General features: G+C 27.9%; 1 protein-coding gene across 3 annotated transcripts; it reads right to left on the minus strand.

Moving 5' to 3' along the window:
• Nucleotides 1–913: 913 nt before the first annotated feature.
• LOC107457085 (prostatic acid phosphatase) lies at nucleotides 914–18,435 on the minus strand. 3 transcript variants are annotated; one of them, XM_043043180.3, is made up of 10 exons: nucleotides 18,096–18,430; nucleotides 15,789–15,884; nucleotides 14,388–14,468; nucleotides 12,709–12,852; nucleotides 10,434–10,529; nucleotides 10,251–10,340; nucleotides 8,400–8,520; nucleotides 5,590–5,675; nucleotides 2,978–3,307; nucleotides 914–1,035 (listed from the first exon to the last, which is right to left on the minus strand). In XM_043043180.3, exons 1-10 carry the CDS (start codon nucleotides 18,273–18,275, stop codon nucleotides 925–927), a joined length of 1,335 nt encoding a protein of 444 aa, XP_042899114.2. In that variant the 5' UTR covers nucleotides 18,276–18,430; the 3' UTR covers nucleotides 914–924. The 3 variants fall into 3 exon arrangements, with proteins under 3 accessions (XP_042899114.2, XP_087024254.1, XP_071039352.2); XM_087168128.1 differs by lacking the exon at nucleotides 2,978–3,307 and having other exon boundaries at nucleotides 18,096–18,435; XM_071183251.2 differs by lacking the exon at nucleotides 12,709–12,852.
• Nucleotides 18,436–19,192: the final 757 nt, after the last annotated feature.

A 19,192-nucleotide genomic window follows, 5' to 3' on the forward strand; every position in this document is an offset into this window, starting at 1 on the left:
CTTACATAAAATTAGAATTATTATATATTTAAAACACAAAATAAACTTTTTTATTATTTTCTTCAAGCACAATTGATTATTTTTCAAATTCACGTATATGTACATTTTGTTACGAATAACCTATTAACAAAATATCATTATACAAAATTATAATTATTACATATATTATCACGAAAATAGTCTTTTTTTATCAAGCACAGTTGATTATTTTTCAAATTCAAGTAAATGTTTAATTTGTTGCGATTATGCTGTTAACAAAATATCCTTATACAAAATTATAATTATTACATATTTTATCACGAAAATAGTCTTTTTTTTTCAAGCACAGTTGATTATTTTTCAAATCCAAGTAAATGTTTAATTTGTTGCGATTATGCTGTTAACAAAATATCCTTATACAAAATTATAATTATTACATATTTTATCACGAAAATAGTCTTTTTTTATCAAGCACAGTTGATTATTTTTCAAATCCAAGTAAATGTTTAATTGGTTGCGATTATGCTATTAACAAAATATCCTCATACAAAATTATAATTATTACATATTTTATCACGAAAATAGTCTTTTTTTATCAAGCACAGTTGATTATTTTTCAAATCCAAGTAAATGTTTATTTAGTTGCGATTGTACTGCTAACAAAATGTCTTTTTATAAAATTCCAATTATTTTATATTTTATCAACAAAATAACTTTTTTTATTATTTTTTTCAAGCACAGTTGATTGTTTTCAATCAACTGTGCTTGACACAGTTGATTGTTTATTTTTTTCAAGCACAGTTGAATCCAAGTAAATCATTTTTTTACGATTAGCGTATTAACAAAATGCCCTTATATGAAATTATAATTATAACATATTTTATCAACAGAATAATACATGTGTATTTAAAACTAACAATGAAAAAGTTAAAAAGAAGTAACTAACTATTTTATTGATAAATAAAAAGTAATCACAATCACATTAACAATAATGATATTTTGTAGAGCTACTGAAACAAGTGATGATGCTGATGATGATCCAAACTGAAGTCCGAACTGCAAAAAAAAGTACAATAATATACATAATTCTGTACACTTGAGTAGCATAAACTAATTTTTAAATGTTCTATTTAAAGACAGTAAAAGTGACGGATGGACAGTAAAAGTGACGGATGGATAAGTTTAAGCATCACTTTCGAATCATTCATTGAATGGGCTAATTCATTCGAATGGGCTAAAATTTAATCACTTATATTTACTTGTATACTACTTGAAAATTGCTTTTTATTAGCTTACTACTTTAGGCAAATAACTGAACATTCCATAACTTTTTGTTTAGGTTCACCTTTATTACAACCTTTTAATAACCCGGATTGGCAGCTGAGAAATATTTTTGTTTCATTCATTTTTTCTCTTAAAATATTATCACAGATATCTTACTAATATTATAAATATAATTTTTTGACCATGGGATTCATAAAGTTTTTTTTGAACATTGATAAATTTTAAAAATGATTGCTACCTTAACATTTAAAATTACGTAACTAGGTTCAATAGATTGCATTTTAAAAGAAGAAATCAAAACAAAAAATATTGAAAATTATAAGTGATTTGCCCAAATGGTTTTGCGTTCATATAATTTTTCAGTAATTTAACTATGGAATCCCTGAGTGAAAATAATTTTTAATCGAATTATTATTAATTTATTCTTTATTTAACGCTATTAAATATAACAGATATTCGTTCTCTTTGTCTAGAAACCCATAGTGTTTTCTAAAAATGGATAGATTTTCATTATTTTGCATTAATAGTTTTGCATTCTTTTCAATTATGTTCAATAAGAAAATACTCAATAATTTATATGATAAAAAGGTATTTGTATTGATTAAAACTTCCCCCTTTCCATGAAAGTAATAATTGAGATATACTTTATTTTAAGTTCATTAAAGTTATTAAATAATGACAATTAAAAGATAAATTCTGGAGTTTATGAAATTTATCCGTTGCATGCTTGTGTCCAAAAATATATTAAACTTCGGGATGTTCAAAGCTTTTTCAGAATAATCAATTAACTAAATAATACTGAAAGGAATATTCTAATGTTTTTAGAATAAAAAATATTAACTTTGTCGGAAAGGTAACAGAGTTTATTTATTATTGATCTAGTTTGTATATCGTCATTATAATTGATGTATATCTTTACCTATACCGTCAGTCAAGCGGATTTTGATGCATCAGCCCAAAGTTTCTCAGTAGAGTTTCTCTAAATCTTGGACAGAATTTTATTTTTTCTCATTTAGAAACTTTACATTTGTTACATCTGTTGCGCATACGCTTAAATCTTTAACTTAAAATAATAATAATAATAATAATAAAGTGTATATTAAGAACGATGATTGAGTAATATTCTTGCAAGACGCGCTCCATGAAAAGTGTTAGAATATTGCTTGTAAGTAATTTTTTAGAGAATTTATATTTTAATTATATTTTAAATAACTCTATTTCAAGATTTATATTTAATTGTTTCGCATTTTACAACTGAAAGTTATAGTGAAAGTTTTATTGCAAGTGATTTCATAATTATTTGCTTTCCAAAACTCAAACTTTTTTAATTACTAAAATCCAAAATTGGGTGGATCCTAGAAAAACTCACCCCGTAACGATTTTTTTAAATCTTGCCAAGTGACTTTTTGAAATCTCGCCAAACTAGGTTTCGGGGAGATATGATGCAACCCTTCAGAGCGTCTATTTTGAAGTTATTTTTTATTTTATTTCATTAAAAAAATATTTTAAATTTGAAAAAATTTAAATAGTTTTTTTTTGTTAATAATAAAAAAGAAACAACGTTGGTCCAAGTAATAATCGCCAACTTGTCGAGATCTTAAGAAGTCGCCAAGGGGGGGGGGAGCTATTCTAAGATTTTACCCCCAAATTTTCCGCAATCATGTAACACCCTAAAAAGTTGATATTTAAACTTATATAAACTAATATTACTCACGTAAGGTAGATTAGCTACAAAATCAAGTTCTTTCAAGGCTATGGGTACTTCATAATTGCATTCGCTTTCCCAGTCAACTGGTATAAAATCTTTTATTCTGTTGATTAAATTTTCTACTGAGCAGAATTCTCCTCCACAATCGTCAAAGTGCAAAGGGACTGGTGGATCGATGTGTCTCTCTGGATGGGAAGAGTTAAACAGGAGCCAACGGACTGAGTATCTGTTTTTTCTTTCTTTCCAGAGCTCTGTCACTAAAACAGAACCAGTTGGTGTTTCCAAGAAATTAAACCGATTCAAGCTGAACAATATCAAGTTAATTGTGCTTCCATGCTGTAAGAGGTAATATTTATTTCAGTGTGGAAAACATAAAATGCTGATAAAAATTCTGGAGATTGTTGAATTAATATATCGTTCAATTTTAATATGGGGCTAAGTTGAACCATCTATATTATATAAAACGCTAATACGTACGTATGTATGTATCAATAAAACCGATGATATTTCTTTTCTCGCGCTGGCAACAGTTTTCATTTTTAATTGATTGCATTCGGCGCGCAAGAGCACGTAGTGAGCAACCAGATAACAATAACCAGAGTGAGCATTATCAGATTGTTCAATTCAGATTCATGCGCTAAAATCATGACAATATTTAATTTAAACTCAATTAGGAATTAATTAATTAATTGAAGGGAAAATGCTTTAAAAGGCCGCTGTTGAATTGATATTTTTCTAATGGAAGCTACCTAAACGTCTAAAAAACGTTTAAGTGTTTGCATTGAATTTTCACGCTTTAAAATGCAGAATATTAGTGAAGCAATATTTGATAATTTATTTTGCTAATATGTTTCTTATTTAGCTAATGTTTTGATTTTTTCACCATGTACAATCTAAATAGCTAATATACTTTTTTAAAAGCCAATAAGAACATTGGTAGAAATCTTCTACATAAGTACAATACTATGTCTTTGATGATAAAATACTATGTCTTTGATGATAATATATTATGTCTTTGTGCTAGAACATTGTGCTTATTGGCGAGCGAGCGCAGCGAGCCATGGTTCACGGCGTGAACCACATAGGATTGCGTAGCAATTCTCGGGGGTTGGCGAGCGTTAGCGAGCAGGGGGCGGAGCTTCCTAGTGTTATTGTATTTGTTAAATTCTGATATACGATACTATGATTTAACTTGAACAGGAATGTTTAATATAATATTTTATTGAGGTTTCGCCATTTGGCCAATTCTCACCATTTTGTGATTCAGGGTACTTACATAGTAATTCCGCGTTGACAATCAGTACAAGTTATATAATTTATGAAACTATAATATATATTCTGAAATTGCTGAACTATAATATCGTTCATGCCTGATATGGTGCGAAGTTGAATCATGTTATCGTACTTGTTTAAGTTTGATACACGATATTATGATTTAACTTAAACATAAATGTTTAATATTTTATTGAGGTTCCTGCATTCAGCAAATTTGCACCGTTATTTGATTCAGAGTACTTATATAAAAATTCTATTTTGCCAATCAATACAAGTTATATAATTTATGTTAAGCTGTATGCTATAAGACAACTCTAATTATAATTTGAAAAATTATTGTAAAATTCTTTAATTCGATTCTAATACTGGTGTTATTTGGAATTATAATAACTAATTATTTCGTTACAGATACACGGAGAAAAAAAGTCTGATAAAATTATCCTACTACAAGGTAATGCAATTCTGGTTAAAAATGATAATTTTGGTTAATGAAACCAAAATATATGTAACTTAAACTACTCATTTGGTAAATTTAATGATTTACCGGAAATTCTGGTTTGTAAAATTATAGTTTTTATTTTCATACGTTTGGTAAAAAATACAAAACTGAAAAGTAAATTTAACGAAATAAATGGTTTTTATGCACAAAATTTCATTTCACCGTGCACAAAAATTTAATGATTCACAATTACCAACTTTTATCATATTGACCATTTTCACTAGCAGACATTTTTAATGTATTTACATAATAATAATTTAAAATACTTTTATATTCTTTTTATTATTAACGTATAATTACTGGCTTGACGGTGATTTCAATATAAATATGAATGCTGAAGAGAAAAAAGTGTTTTGTGACGTCTTGAAACATGTACATAGGCAGAATTTGAAAACCAATCCGACGACAAACATTAATTATGACAGTTTTTGCAACCCATGATTTAAAATGTTGTGAAGGAGTCAATCCAGAAAGAAAAATCGTTTGACCAATGTGTAATCGTAATAAGGCGATCACAACTTTTTTTATTTTTTTAATTATATTTTAAGTTTAATACGTGCTATGAACCCTTGTTTTAGTTTTTTTTTAATTATCAGCTAAAAGCCGCATATATTTAATTGGGTCGATGACATCATTTTGTAGAGAAAATAAATTCTCTTTGAATGATATATTATGCTACACTTTTTTCGACTATTGATGATTTTTTTCAATTTTATTATGTATTTAATAAATACAATGATATACATTGCCACTTATAACGTTTATATAATTTTCACATGCACAAATACGTATTTTGGGATTTATGAAGAGGATTTAATTAAAAAATTATCTACAATATACTTACTCCCGAATAAACAATTACTCGTGTGTCTACATCTTCTTTATTTATCCTCCTTTCAATGTTACCGATCACGTGTTTCAACAAATTACCTAAAAATGTATTCATTTTGTTACAATGTGACACAAAATAATAATTAAAATAGTAAACCTGAAAGAGATAACAAGGCTCTACCCAAGAAAATCTGGTATGAAAACTTTACTAAATAAACGAGATGAAATAAAGGACAAAATAAGAAAAAAATATGATGCAGAGTAAGGAGTCCCAAAATAGTAAGTGCGCCAAAAACAACACATGTGCGCCAAGTTATATCATTAAACTTTAATGATTGAAAATATCTTGAATACAATTAAACAACATTCTAGAATACTAATGGGGAGAGAAGCTAAGATCACTCACCAGGGCGTCATCTCTATTCTTTCTTAATCACCTTCCAACTCCAAGGCAACGCTTCCACTGATTCCTAAAAAGATGCAACCCCTACAGCAAGAGGGAACTTCGCCAAACTCACCCTTTGGCTCACTTTATCGATGTTTTTGGCGCACTTACTATTTTGGGACTCCTTGCTCTGCACCAGTATGTATCAAATTTTTTGAATTCTGAAATTCCAAATGACTGTAGAACATCGAATCATTTAAATCTAAACACCTTTTAAAAAAGCAAGCCTGATGATAATTACTTAAGTGGTATTTATTTTATTATGAAAACAAGCACACAATTTGAAAACAGAATTAAACTAATTTAGGGCTAAAAAATTATTTAATTTGCATTTTAGAATTTTTAATATTAAGAAGAATATTTAACATTTTAAAAATGAAAATAAATTTACCAATCTTTTAAAAAAAGATGAGGGGTTTAAAATATCGATCTTCAGCCGTATACACAGCTAGCATAATAAAATATAATATCAAAAGAGTAACTAATGGAATCAATCCGCAAGATTATCCAAAACTCTTCAGTGTAATCCTGGCATATGCACTATCTAATATATATATATATATATATATATATATATATATATATATATATATATATATATATATATATATATATATATATATATATATATATATATATATATATATATATAAGAAGAGAGTGGAATGATAACACATAGCCAATCACAGAAGACTTCTGGTTAGTAACGTGCAAAACAGCCAATCAAAATTGAGAACGCATGTATGTGAAAAGGTTATAATTTTTAATAATGCTGTCAAAAAATACAAAATACAAACTGACCTCAAATAAAACTCAGAGAACTTTGAATCAAATAATTAAGAAAACTCTACTATTGCGTTTATAAAAAGGAAGATTTATTAACTCAACAACAAAATTATAACATCGCCATTCCACAAAAAAAAAAAAAAAAATCTCACACTTGTTACGTAAAGCTATAAAAAGACCGAACGATTATTCATGCAAACGATTATATATGATTATTATGAATTAAATTTTATGCAAACGATTGTTTATAACGTCATTAGATAAAAGTGTCATTAACGCAATATTATCCAGTGTTTATTAATAATTTTGAGGGGCAATGTAAAAACATAGTTGTTCTAAAGTTTTATAACAAAATTTTTGTTTTGATAGAAAGCAGTTCTTTATTTTAGAATTCCAATATATTTTAATAGCTTTTATAAATCGGGTAGAGTTATTGGAAGCACGAATCAACACACTCTCTCAAAAAATTATTTACATTCCAAATTATCAAAATATATTGAACAGAGTTTACTTTAAAATACTTATATCTTTTATAAAAAATGGATCGCCGTGAATATCTTAGGCGATATCAACAGCGGCATAGAGCTGAACATGATTTAGCTGCACAAAATTACCTGGAAAATAATCGTTGTGCCATCAATACGCGACGGCGGAATGCGCGGTGAAGAAACGTTGAAGCATGGAGCGCTGAAGAGTCAAAATGTTTAAATGAAAACGAATACCTTCGTGTACTTACGAATACTTCTGATTGAAACTAAAACATTTTGTCAGTTGACAGTATTGAAGTTAATTGAGCAATTACTTGCAATGGTATTTGCTTTTGAAATATTACTTATACCTTATTAATATTACGTGTTTAAATTTGCTTGTAATTTTTGTAAAGTTATTTTTCATCAGGTTTTAATTGTTTTTAGTTTGAAATTTAAATTACTGGGGGGGGGATAAAGCACCATATAGGGAGCATCCGGCATCCTATAAGATCAACAATGATTTGAGTTAGGCTCTACCACGCGTGCTTCGGAAACGGAGATTAATCTCCGGCTAATTATCTGCCCTCTACAGTAATGTGTTAAATAATATTGCCTCCTCGCTTTGTATTGTAATATTGTTTGTATTGAAATTGCTTTATATAAGTTTATAATGTTGATAATAAGTTCCTCTGACATTTTACAATCCTATCATATTCTCTCTATGTGATGTTGGTGCAAGAAAATTGCCAGCTGATCTCCAGGAAAACGACTTTAAGTTTGTTCGCGAAGCGAACGAAACTATAATTGCGTAGCAATTATCGGGGGTTGGCGAGCGGTAGTGAGCAGGGGGCGGAGCCCTCTAGTATATATATATATATATATATATATATATATATATATATATATATATATATATATATATATATATATATATATATATATATATATATATATATATATATATATATATATATATATATATATATATATATATAATGATAACATAAAGATAAATAATACATCCTAAAGCGAATTATAAAAGAAAAGTATTTAAGTATTTTTAAGTTCATAAACAAAGTGAATTTTTAAAAAAAATGTTGCTGAACATATGTTCTACATTACCTACTCTAAATCTGAGCAGAATTTTTGTCGCATATAAGAAATAATAGTTAAGTACAATCTGATATTGCAGCTCTTCCCAATACAGCCGTGCCCATATAGGCGATGTTAAATTGTAAGCTTCCTAAAAAATGAAACGAAAAAAAAAAAAAGATTTTATTTTTATTTAAATGGATGTAGAATTTTTAAATAAATGTTCATTACAATAATCTACAACATTGTAATAAATAGCAATAAACAAATTTTTATTACCATAATTTACAATTACGATATTGTTCTTAAAAATAGGCTAACTTTGTAAAATATATCACAGAAATTATTCAAGCAATGAAGAAACATTCATGATTGTGAATTTTAAAACTTATTATTTTGTATTTGTTAAAGTACTTCAATTTAGATACATGCACAAGAGTGGGTTAATTCCATCAAAAACTATTGGACAAGAATCATAAATTTAGGATTCATGTATACAATATTTCTTGAAATAAAATTAGTTTTTTAATCTAACATATACACAGTATAGACAGAATATTAATATGAATTTGAACTTAACCAACCAACAGTTAAATACTAAAAAATTATTTTACAAAATTGACAGATAAATGAAATCTTATGAGATAATGAACATCTTTATTCAACTAAAAACATGTATGCATTTTAAAACAGATTATATGAGCAGTTTGTCAAATCTATCCGACAAGAAAATTGCACTTAAAACACTTCCTTCCATCATTTCACACAAGAATTTCGTAAAATAATTTACATTTACAAGAAATATTCACCAAATTTACTGAGCTCGGAAAAACACTACCTTCTTCACCAACGAGCTGCGCACTGTTAGAATTTTCAATCTAAAATTATGGTTAAGTAACCGGCAGCAATCTGTCTATCAGATTAACCGTAAAGGTACGGTAAAGAACATTTTTTACCTTTAAGATTTCTGAAAATGCCTACAACTAATGTGGTTAAAAATCCATGAATACAGAACTATGCTGTTTTTTAACCATTTACAGCGAGCATGTTCTCGAAACCGTAAGATAATTTAACTGGACTTAGGAGTTAGGCTTTTTGTTAGGTATTGGAAATAGGAGTTAGGTTGTGACTGAGCTGTGCTTTATTAAAACCGTGGAATGTGGTTTAATTACTTTATCTGGTTGTTTCACCTATCGTAAGAGATGGAAAATACTAGAATTTTTTTGTTAAGCAGCTTTACTGGATTGTCATCTACGCATAAATGAGAGTATCGTATTCTAAAATCCCAGGGTTACAAATTGGGGAGTGCAGGATACTGAAAACTCTTTATGTGTTGAGGGGAATGAGGAAAATAATATGGTATCAACACTGGGACTCGAACCCACGATTTGTGTGTCCTGAGATTGACGGGTCAGTTCTCTCGACTATAATATAAACCCAGCTGCAAGAAGTGGCTTTATTAGGTGGGCCTAGTTGGTGTAGAAGAATTCAAGTTGTTTAACCTTATTAGGTGATAACAGGTTAATGACCAGTTTTCTCACAGTAAACAGTTTGAATACAATTTTATTTATGGTTATCTGACTGTCTCATTTGAAGCTGGTAAAATAGCAATTAAATAAATTGATATCAAACTATTCTTTTCGGAAAAATTTTCAACAGTGCAGATTGCAAGCTTTATCAATTTATCAGTATTTAGATTTAACTACACCCTTTGAAGCGAGTAAGAAGGCTCGATTTGTTGCTGACTTAAAAAATGAAGTAATCATTCTCGCTATTTTCAGAGTTTTTCATCACTAAATTCAGATTTTACAGAAGTGTAAAGATAGACACCTCTGAGTACCTTCAGTTTAATTTTAACCACTATGTGTTTATTTGTATTACCTGTGACATCAAGGTTTTTGCTATATGAGATCCACCAAAACAATTTTCAACATGTCCTCCAGCATGAAAAGATAAATATCTGTAGAAATGCTACATGAAATAAATATGAATTCAATCTTATTAATTGTTGAAATAATCTTTTTGATCTTTTTTTTTTAAAAAAAAAGAGTAAAAAATACTCACTGAAAAGCGTTCTTTAGTTTCGTTAAATATTTTAGAAGCATGTAAAGCGTCTCTCTCTTCGTCACCCCGGCTGCATTGAGCTCTCGCAAAAATTGTCTGAAATTAATAAATTAAACTTAAAGATAAATTGTGAATAAATATGTAAAAATTTTAAAATAAAAAATATGCCGTAAATTGCCATAAGTATAAGAAAATCGATCTTAAACTTCAAATGCAAAGTGTTTTTAAAAATAGCACTAGATGTAATTTTGAAAAAACATAATACTTTCTAATTAATTAATTAAAATTTAGGCACTTCTGATTAATTATTAAAGCGTCCTACTTAATGCGAAGTCAAGGTTACTGTCACGAAAGCTGTCATATTTATCGAAATTTTCTGTTATTTTATTGCATAAATGTGGCTGAATTTCATTGATTCGGCACTCAATTTAATCTTTTAAAGCACCAGATTGTTGGCATGATTGCAAAGCTTCATAAAAATCTCGAAGAAAAAAATTCGTCGGCGTTAAATTGTAAGATCTTGGGGTAATTTAGATCACCAAAGGGAAAAATCATATGACCAGGATATGAGAGAAAAAGGGAAGAAAGGAAAAAGTTTAACATATTATTCTTGAATAAAAACGCTTTGTTCTCTTGTAACTTCCTGTTGACACCAAACTATCAGCTATCATTTTTTTTTGTATGAAAGTATTATTCTTTAGCAAAATTCAAATTTTTTCCATATTTCGTCACCATTTATTTCATTTATATATTATTTTTGAATACTTTTTGGCAAGTGATAACTCATAACTTCCTACAAAATGAGGAAAAGCATTTGCTTTACAAGGTGAAAAATTTGAGCAAAGTGGAGAATTTAAGCGATTTTGTTACACTAAAAAAATGTTTAGACTGAAAAAAAAAAAATACCATAGCAAGCATTTTTGCAAAAAAATTTTTTTAAGCAAATCTCTTTTTTCTTGTAGATAGTATAAGCAATTCTGGATAGAATTACGGTATTAAGTACTGGTACTTTGGGTGGTGCATCATCGATAAAAACCATTTACTGTAAAAATCATGTTTACCATAAAGTATTATACCGTAATTTCTACGGTATATAGGATTTTTTGTTCTGTAAGATGTTCCGGTAAAAATTTGTTTTTTACAGTAAGAAATACCGGCACCCTGATTGTTTGTAATTTTTACCTTAATTTTATTTTTATTGAGTAAGCCTCGCTGAATTTGACTACAGCATAAAAATGAGACACTTTTGTGGTTACTTGTGAGAATATTTGGAAAAGGTTATTTCTCAGTTTATACACATAGCTATGGTCATATCAATTTCATCGCAATTGAATTAGAAATCAAATATACTGGATTGGTAACTACACTGTAAAAACTTACAGCAAAAGGTACCAACACTCAAAGTAACGGCGTTTTTCATCGTAAAATCAATTTTTACGGTAAAATTTTACGGAAATAAAATATATCATAATTTTTACAGTAGTATTTAATGTAAAATAGCTGAATAACTGTAATTAAGAAATATTACTGAAAATCACTGAATAATTGTATTTAAATAAATATTACTGTAAAATTACTGTACTAAATTTTATGGTAAAATTGCACTGAGAAAAAAGTATGATCAAAACTATTATAATATCGTACAATTTACCATATTTCTGGCTACAGGGCACCAGTACCTTTTACCGTAATTTGATTTGGAATTTTTTACAGTTTAAGTTCCTGTCATTCTTCAAAATTTTTCTTTAGAGAGTTTAATGAGTGGGCGCATTCCATTTTCTTTGCAAGTTCCCTTATTGTTTGATGTGAATTTTCGTGCAAAAGTTCGCTTAATCATACAGGCAGAACTAAGTGCATCTTTATAAACAAAATTTCCATTTTAAACTTAGAATACCAACCTCAAATGGTTCTTTCTGGTATGGTAACTTCTCCATACGCACGAGCAGCTTTTGCGGTTTTAGAGCCTTGATTGAAAGCAGAAAGAAAAAAGTAATGACAATGCTTAATGGTATACTTAACTTGGTATACTATTTTATTAGTCTGATGACTAACATAAACTAATTCGAAAAAAAAAGCGTAAATTCAGGTCTAACAAATCATCTTTTTTTGAATAATCTAAGACAAGATGCCAGAAAATGACATGCGAAAAGTTAAATTTTCAAAAAAAAAAAGGGCTTTAACTTAGTTGCTAACCCAATACGTTTGGAAGGTTTTTAGTAAGACATTCGAAATTCCTTTTAAATTCTTTCTAGTTTTTATGTAAAACATTACCTACAACATATTCTGAGGTTATTGTAGTGATAGGTTGCCATAACAGCTCATCTGTGAATTGATATTCTTTTTTAGGTGCATATAAGCCAGTCATAAACGCATATGAACCATACAAAGATCGGGCTGCCTCCGATGTAAAAACTTGAACCTGAGGAAACAAATAACATACAATTTATGAGAATTTTATTGCTAAGAAACTTCTATAGTGAGTCACGCAATTATTTCATATTTATCAAGATCGGGGGTGTTAACAAATCTCAAACAAAATAATATTCATTTAAAAAAAAGGAACTGTTTAAAAAAATGTAATTCATTGCAGTGCGATATTTTCATGAAAGTATTTAAGGAAAGAGAATAAGCAATCCAAAGAATAAATTTAAAAAATAGTGATAATTCCATATAAAAAACCGGGTCAACTTTAAACAGCTTAGTACTGAAGTTAATCCATCGAAGAAAAAAAAAATTCGAATATTATTATGTATATTTCCTGCATTTTAAAAAAATTCCGGATCAAATTATGGTATTAAGTACCGGCACTTTGGGTGTTCCAACTGTAAAACCTATTTTTACTTTAAAATACTATACAGAAATTCTTACTGTAAAATTTATTTAATTAAAAGTGATTCAGTGATTTTATGGCAATTATTACTGAAAAAACTACGGTATGACAGATTTTTTTTGTTCCGTAACATTTTCTGGTAAAAATGAATTTTACGGTAAAAAAGTACCGGCATCCTGACCACAGGTACATTTTTTTAAATTTTATTTAATAACGGTCGTAGAGCAATTTACCCAATATTTGGACTCACGATTACCGATGATCAACTCCGTATCCCTGTAACTTTGAACCCAATCCAGAAGACAAGGGTCCTGTATCAAGTATTGGGAGAAATTTGCCTCCGTGGAGGACTTTTTGATGCAACTAACTCGCATTTTTGTTATATGGAGAGGAAAACCACTAACCTAACACAGTTAGTCTGACGGCAACGGGACTCTAACCCATGATCCCTCTACCACTGAGGATATTTTACGTCAGCCCTGCTGTACGAGCGAGCCGGGTGCTGAATTCGTCTCGCCAAGCCATCGCTGGGGTCGAACCTGGGTCAGCTCACTGGGAAGAGAGCGCGCTATACCCTGAGCCAGTACTGCTGATGGCATTTTTTACCATAATTTGATCCGGAATTATATTTACAATGTGCGATTGTTTTGGCGCTATAATACTTTCTCCAGAGACTAAACCCAGAATCAACGCCAAAATCGTATTTTAGTACTAAAAAGCTATTGAGACATGTTAGTTTATCGAACATTATTTGTGATTACTCACATTTTTAAAAAACTATTTTTAGTGAAATGTCTGTTCTCAGAAAAATATTTTGTTGTCTTGACAAATTTATTATTATTCAGTAAAATTTATATGCAGTGTAAAATGCACTTCTTTATGCAATAAAATAATTCAAATCTTTAAACAAAACATCTACATTTTTCAATATGTTAGATGCATTTCTATTCTTTCAATTTATAAAAAAATTCTATAAATATTTTTTGAAAGATATGGCGTAATCAATGCTTAATGACAAAAATGTACGACATGCAGCCACTATGTTAATTATTCGATATCATAAAATAATTTTAAAAAAATATTTAATTTAGATTTTTTTTATTATTTAGGTATAAGTAACTTACTTCCTTTGGATTTGTAGTAATAAAATCATTGTACACCTTTCGCAAGTGATCCCCCATTGCAAAATTTTGAAGCCGGCCCAGCTGAAAAACAAAATTAATCATTTGAACAACAGTAAATAAAATAAGTCAACAACATAAAGAATATCAGTTGGGTGTTAATAAATTAGTTGGCAAATACACAAGCGTTTTTTCACACTTCTTTCAAAATTACAAATGTAGGTCGACAACTAATTTTTGCTTCAAAAATTTCTTCATACTGTCAATCGTTTACCCATACATCTTTCGATTTGTTATATAGGAAAAATTCGCAGTATTCTAATTGCAGTGTCGCTCTTTTTGACACTACATTGTGTAGTAAAAATGATTTTCATATTTATTTTAAAACCTTTCTCCAGTTAAGTAATAATTTATTTAAGCATTTTAAAATAATAATTACTATTTTATTAGTTCTAAAACATTTTTTAATTATCAGAAATAAAATTTTTATATACAAATCATAAGTTACATGTTTTTGAAATGTTATTATTATTTTCTTTTAAATTATTTAAATTAACTCTTGAATGTGTGTGCTAGTTTTGTTCACTATGTAGTAAAGCTGAACTTAAATTTCACGTTTTTAAAACTTCTAAGAAATATTTATGAAAAAAATTTAAAATTTAGAAACTTAAATCTATTTTCAAATTACATATTTTTTTAAATTTTTATAAATATTTTTAAAAAATAAATAAATTTATATTTGTAAAAGTTCTAGGACCTGAAGAATTTAATACTTCATTGTTAATTAAATCTATTAATTGTTATTAATCAACATTATTAATTGTTAATAATTAGATTTATTATTAATTGTCAATAATTAAATTTATTATTAATTAAATACATAAATTATAAGATTAGCTGAATTATCTATAACTGCATAATACATATTTCAATATGACTAGCTTCAACTGATTTGACTAAACATTTTTTTAAAATTTTAAATTGCTTTAAGACTGTACTAAAAATGTGCATTCAACTAAAAAGTCAAACTCAAACAGAAGTTCTAATCATAAATTTTATTACATTCAAACAAGAATATTTTCCGTTTCCAATTTAATAATCATTTAATATTTTTTATTATGAAATACACATAATTATTAATAATACAATATTTAAAATGGAATTATTTATATGCTTATAAAAATAAATTATTTTTATAGAAACAGTGTAAGAACAGCTGTCTTTGTATATTTAGATACAGTAGTTTTTTTTCCGTCCGTAAAGAACTTGGTTTATTTGAAATTTCAATTTAATTTATACTATAAATTCTTATTATAAATCTAAATAAATATCATAAATCTTATTATAATACATAAGAATGAATTTCGACAAAAAAATAAAATTTTTAAAAACTACTCAAATTACCAGTGTTAAAGACTGATATCCTTCTTTCCAAATAAAGCCACTATGAGGATTTGATGGAAAGGACTGATACGGTGCACGATGGCCATGCCTTATTACCTGAAACAATCAAAACATTATAAAGTTAACGTGGAACTAAACTCAATCTAATAATGATTATAATCATGAGAAGAAAAAAAGATACATTTATTCTATGTTTTACATATGGAATTATGTTTTACAAACTAAAGAAAACTTTTCATACAAAGTACATTGTGAATTTGATTTTTAATGTTTTCTCCCTTAAAGTTCTCTTTTCGTCTTCCTATTTGTCCTATGAAAATATGACTTTTTTAATTAGTGCAGAAAATGATCACAGGATACTTTTACTTTAATTAGTTCTGTTTTTTTTCACACAACGTAAAAAGTTCGATCATTTCCTACAATCCAGGCTTAATTCGGGGAGAGGGACGAGATCAAGTTCTTCTGATTGAAGCTGTGTAAGAAAAAGACACGATCCACAGAGGTATGTTGTGCTAAATTACTTGTGGCGTTATTTTTATGACAAAAACCATGAATGAATCTGAGTTGCCTCACGAATTGATAAAGATTCTCAGTTCCCGAACAGTCCCTTACAAACAGTATATGAATTCCATGCTTTGATTCCATGTCCATTATATTTTTAGTTGGTTTTTATAAATCAGTTATGAAATTTTATAATTTTTTATCAATTATTTTGAGAAACGAACCATGATATTTTTTTTAACACTTTGCGTGCCACCGTGCTATTTTACCAAACCTAATATTGAACTTCACATCTATTTTCTCAATAATTTCCAATCAGTTTATAATTTTTCAATGTATGTAATAAGTAGGAAAATGAAAAGGTGATTGGAAAAATATAAACCATTTTACCTAACCTAATTTTGATTGCACATGGATTTGCTCAAACTTTTCAAATCATCTTTTTGCTTTCGAATATTAACATATTGGAAAATGATAAATATATTATATAAATATTTAAATAATTTATTTAGCTACATTCATATTGTATTTATTTATTTTTTAAAAAATTCATATCTGTAGGAGGGTAGCTGAGTACAAATAGGACCAAGGTTCTAAAACCGATACAGAGACTTGTAAACTTCCAATGTATCCTTCCGCGTATGTTATGTTTAAGAGACGATGAGGCTAGACACTATGACTGTATTTAAATTTACATGTAATTTTATCATTCCTAAGATTCGTCCGTATTTTATAAATTTTAAAGGGTATAAAAATTTCTGTATTTTTCTTTTTATAAATTATAAAGGACAGTGAGCTATAAATAGATTTTAGGGAATTAATTTCGACATAGCTAAAGTGTATGATTCGACATTTTTAAGTGCTATCTTCAGTTTTTTTTTCAATTAAATTTAAATGGATTTAAAAGTTGAAAGACAAATTGCACAAGTCATATCGTACAGTGAACAAAAAAATAACAATATATGATTTTGTGTTTTAAAAGATTAGACGTAAAACTAAATCGGAAATAGTACCCGAGAAACTTAATTACGAATTTTAACCACTAGCGCCACCTATGCTTAACTTTACATGGTAAACCATCCATAGTTTGCACTATGTAAATTTGGTTGGCTTGTAAATGTAAATCAATCTTCTTCTTCTTCAAAAAAAAAGAATAATAAAAAATGAAATGAAATAAATAAATAAAACATATTGGAATATATTTCCTGATTTTCTAAAACTAAATTATTCCCACCAGCAGTGAGGAAACAATAAAAAATAATTTTTTTACCATAATTGATGTTTATATTAAAAAAAAAATTTTTCACATATTAAAATGAGGCCTTATTTGAAACTGCTTTAGAAAAATCCTTTCATCACTATCAAAAAGGAATGTTATGTTATTGTAATAAATTTTGCCATGTTTATAATATTACTTATAATTTTCAGGAAAAAATATAACAGTTTTATTTATAATAGAAAAAAGTTGCAGGAAAATTTTCAATTCAAATTAAATAATTTAAAAGTTTGCAACTCAAATTTAATGATAGGCTCTTTATATTTTTTTAAAAACTTTATTTTTCTGTGCTTGCGAATTTTTTAATTTTCATCAAAGCATTTTAACCTTTTTTCTTAATTCACAATTTATCATATTTAATTTCACATATGATAATTATATGGTAATATAAAATGGTAAATGATGAAAAATGACTCTCCAGTTATCCGACTTTCAATATATCGTATATGCATTATATTTGTTTTCTTTGAATTTAAATATACGAATGATTTTTAGAACAAATAAAAATATAGAAAATTTTATACTGTTACCATTTGCAGTTGTACAAGTTTTCGTTCTTCATCGTCAGCCTCCATTAAGAAAGGTTCCATAAAAAAAGGATGCAGTAAACTTGGTGAAACCAGGAAAAAACTTTCTAGAATATTTTTTAAGCTGAATACAAAAACAAGGACGATAAAAATGAAGAACAAATCTTTATTTAGAATTCGCATTTTGCTAAGAAGTAAGTCAATTGTAATGTCAAAATATGCATTTTTTGCTTGAAACAAGTTTACGTAAAACTAAAAAAACATCCATATTGCCTATATATTGTGTTCTATATAATTGTTTCTGGAAAAGTTAGATTACAAAGCTCTGGAATAAGAATATTGGAAGTGTGAAAACAAACAATAAAGTAGATAAAGTGTCGTAGTTTTATTGCGCAGTAAAAACAGATGGTGTTTTGAAAGTAATACTCGTTGACGTAATCTTTTCAAATTCGCCATATTTGCTCGTGATTTCATACGAGTGGTACAATACGAAACTTTCTATTCTTAGTTGTGTTTAGTAGATTTTGTGTAGTATTCTTAGTAGAAATCTACAAAGATATATTTTTAGTTTTTATAGAATATAATTCTAACAAACACAATTTTTTTTCCAATGCCTGCCAAGATTTTTTCCAGTGCCCATATGACCTTTCGGGCAGATTTATTGACCACTCTTTCAGGGGCACCATATTAGATGGGAAACGTTGCTTTCGCAATAAGGACAGATAGTACAGGGAAGGAAAGAATATCAATGCCTTGTAGGGATTCGAACCAAGAACCTTTCTGATGCAGGGCCAGTTTCCTGAGTCATACACAAGCCGGAAATTTTTTATATTTATACTGTATGATTTTATTAAAAAAATATTAAAAGAATTTTCAAATTTCAATTGAGTAAGATGTGGATTTAATTTAAGCTTTTTCTTTAATGTAATAAAGACATAAACTAATCTTAAAAAAAGCCATTTAAAAAAAAAAAAACTTTTTGGAATTGTAACAAAAAAATTGCTCGAAAGGTTTGTTTTAAATTAAAATCGGTTAACAACATATTCCATTAGATTCTCGACCATTTCTTTTCACTTAAGCTCAGTTCACAACATTCTTTT

This window comes from Parasteatoda tepidariorum, chromosome 7 (genome assembly GCF_982258835.1).
Source record: "Parasteatoda tepidariorum strain Cologne lab strain chromosome 7, Ptep-v5.0, whole genome shotgun sequence".
In the NCBI taxonomy this organism is placed as follows: Eukaryota; Metazoa; Arthropoda; class Arachnida; order Araneae; family Theridiidae; genus Parasteatoda; species Parasteatoda tepidariorum.

Coding starts and splice junctions, on each gene's coding strand:
- LOC107457085 (XM_043043180.3), bottom strand. CDS start 18,275: ATGCGAATTCTAAATAAAGATTTGTTCTTCATTTTTATCGTCCTTGTT. Junction 8,521..10,250: donor CAAAAACCTTGATGTCACAG/GTAATACAAATA, acceptor TTCATTTTTTAG/GAAGCTTACAATTTAACATC. Junction 3,308..5,589: donor GAGTAATTGTTTATTCGGGA/GTAAGTATATTG, acceptor TACCTCTTACAG/CATGGAAGCACAATTAACTT.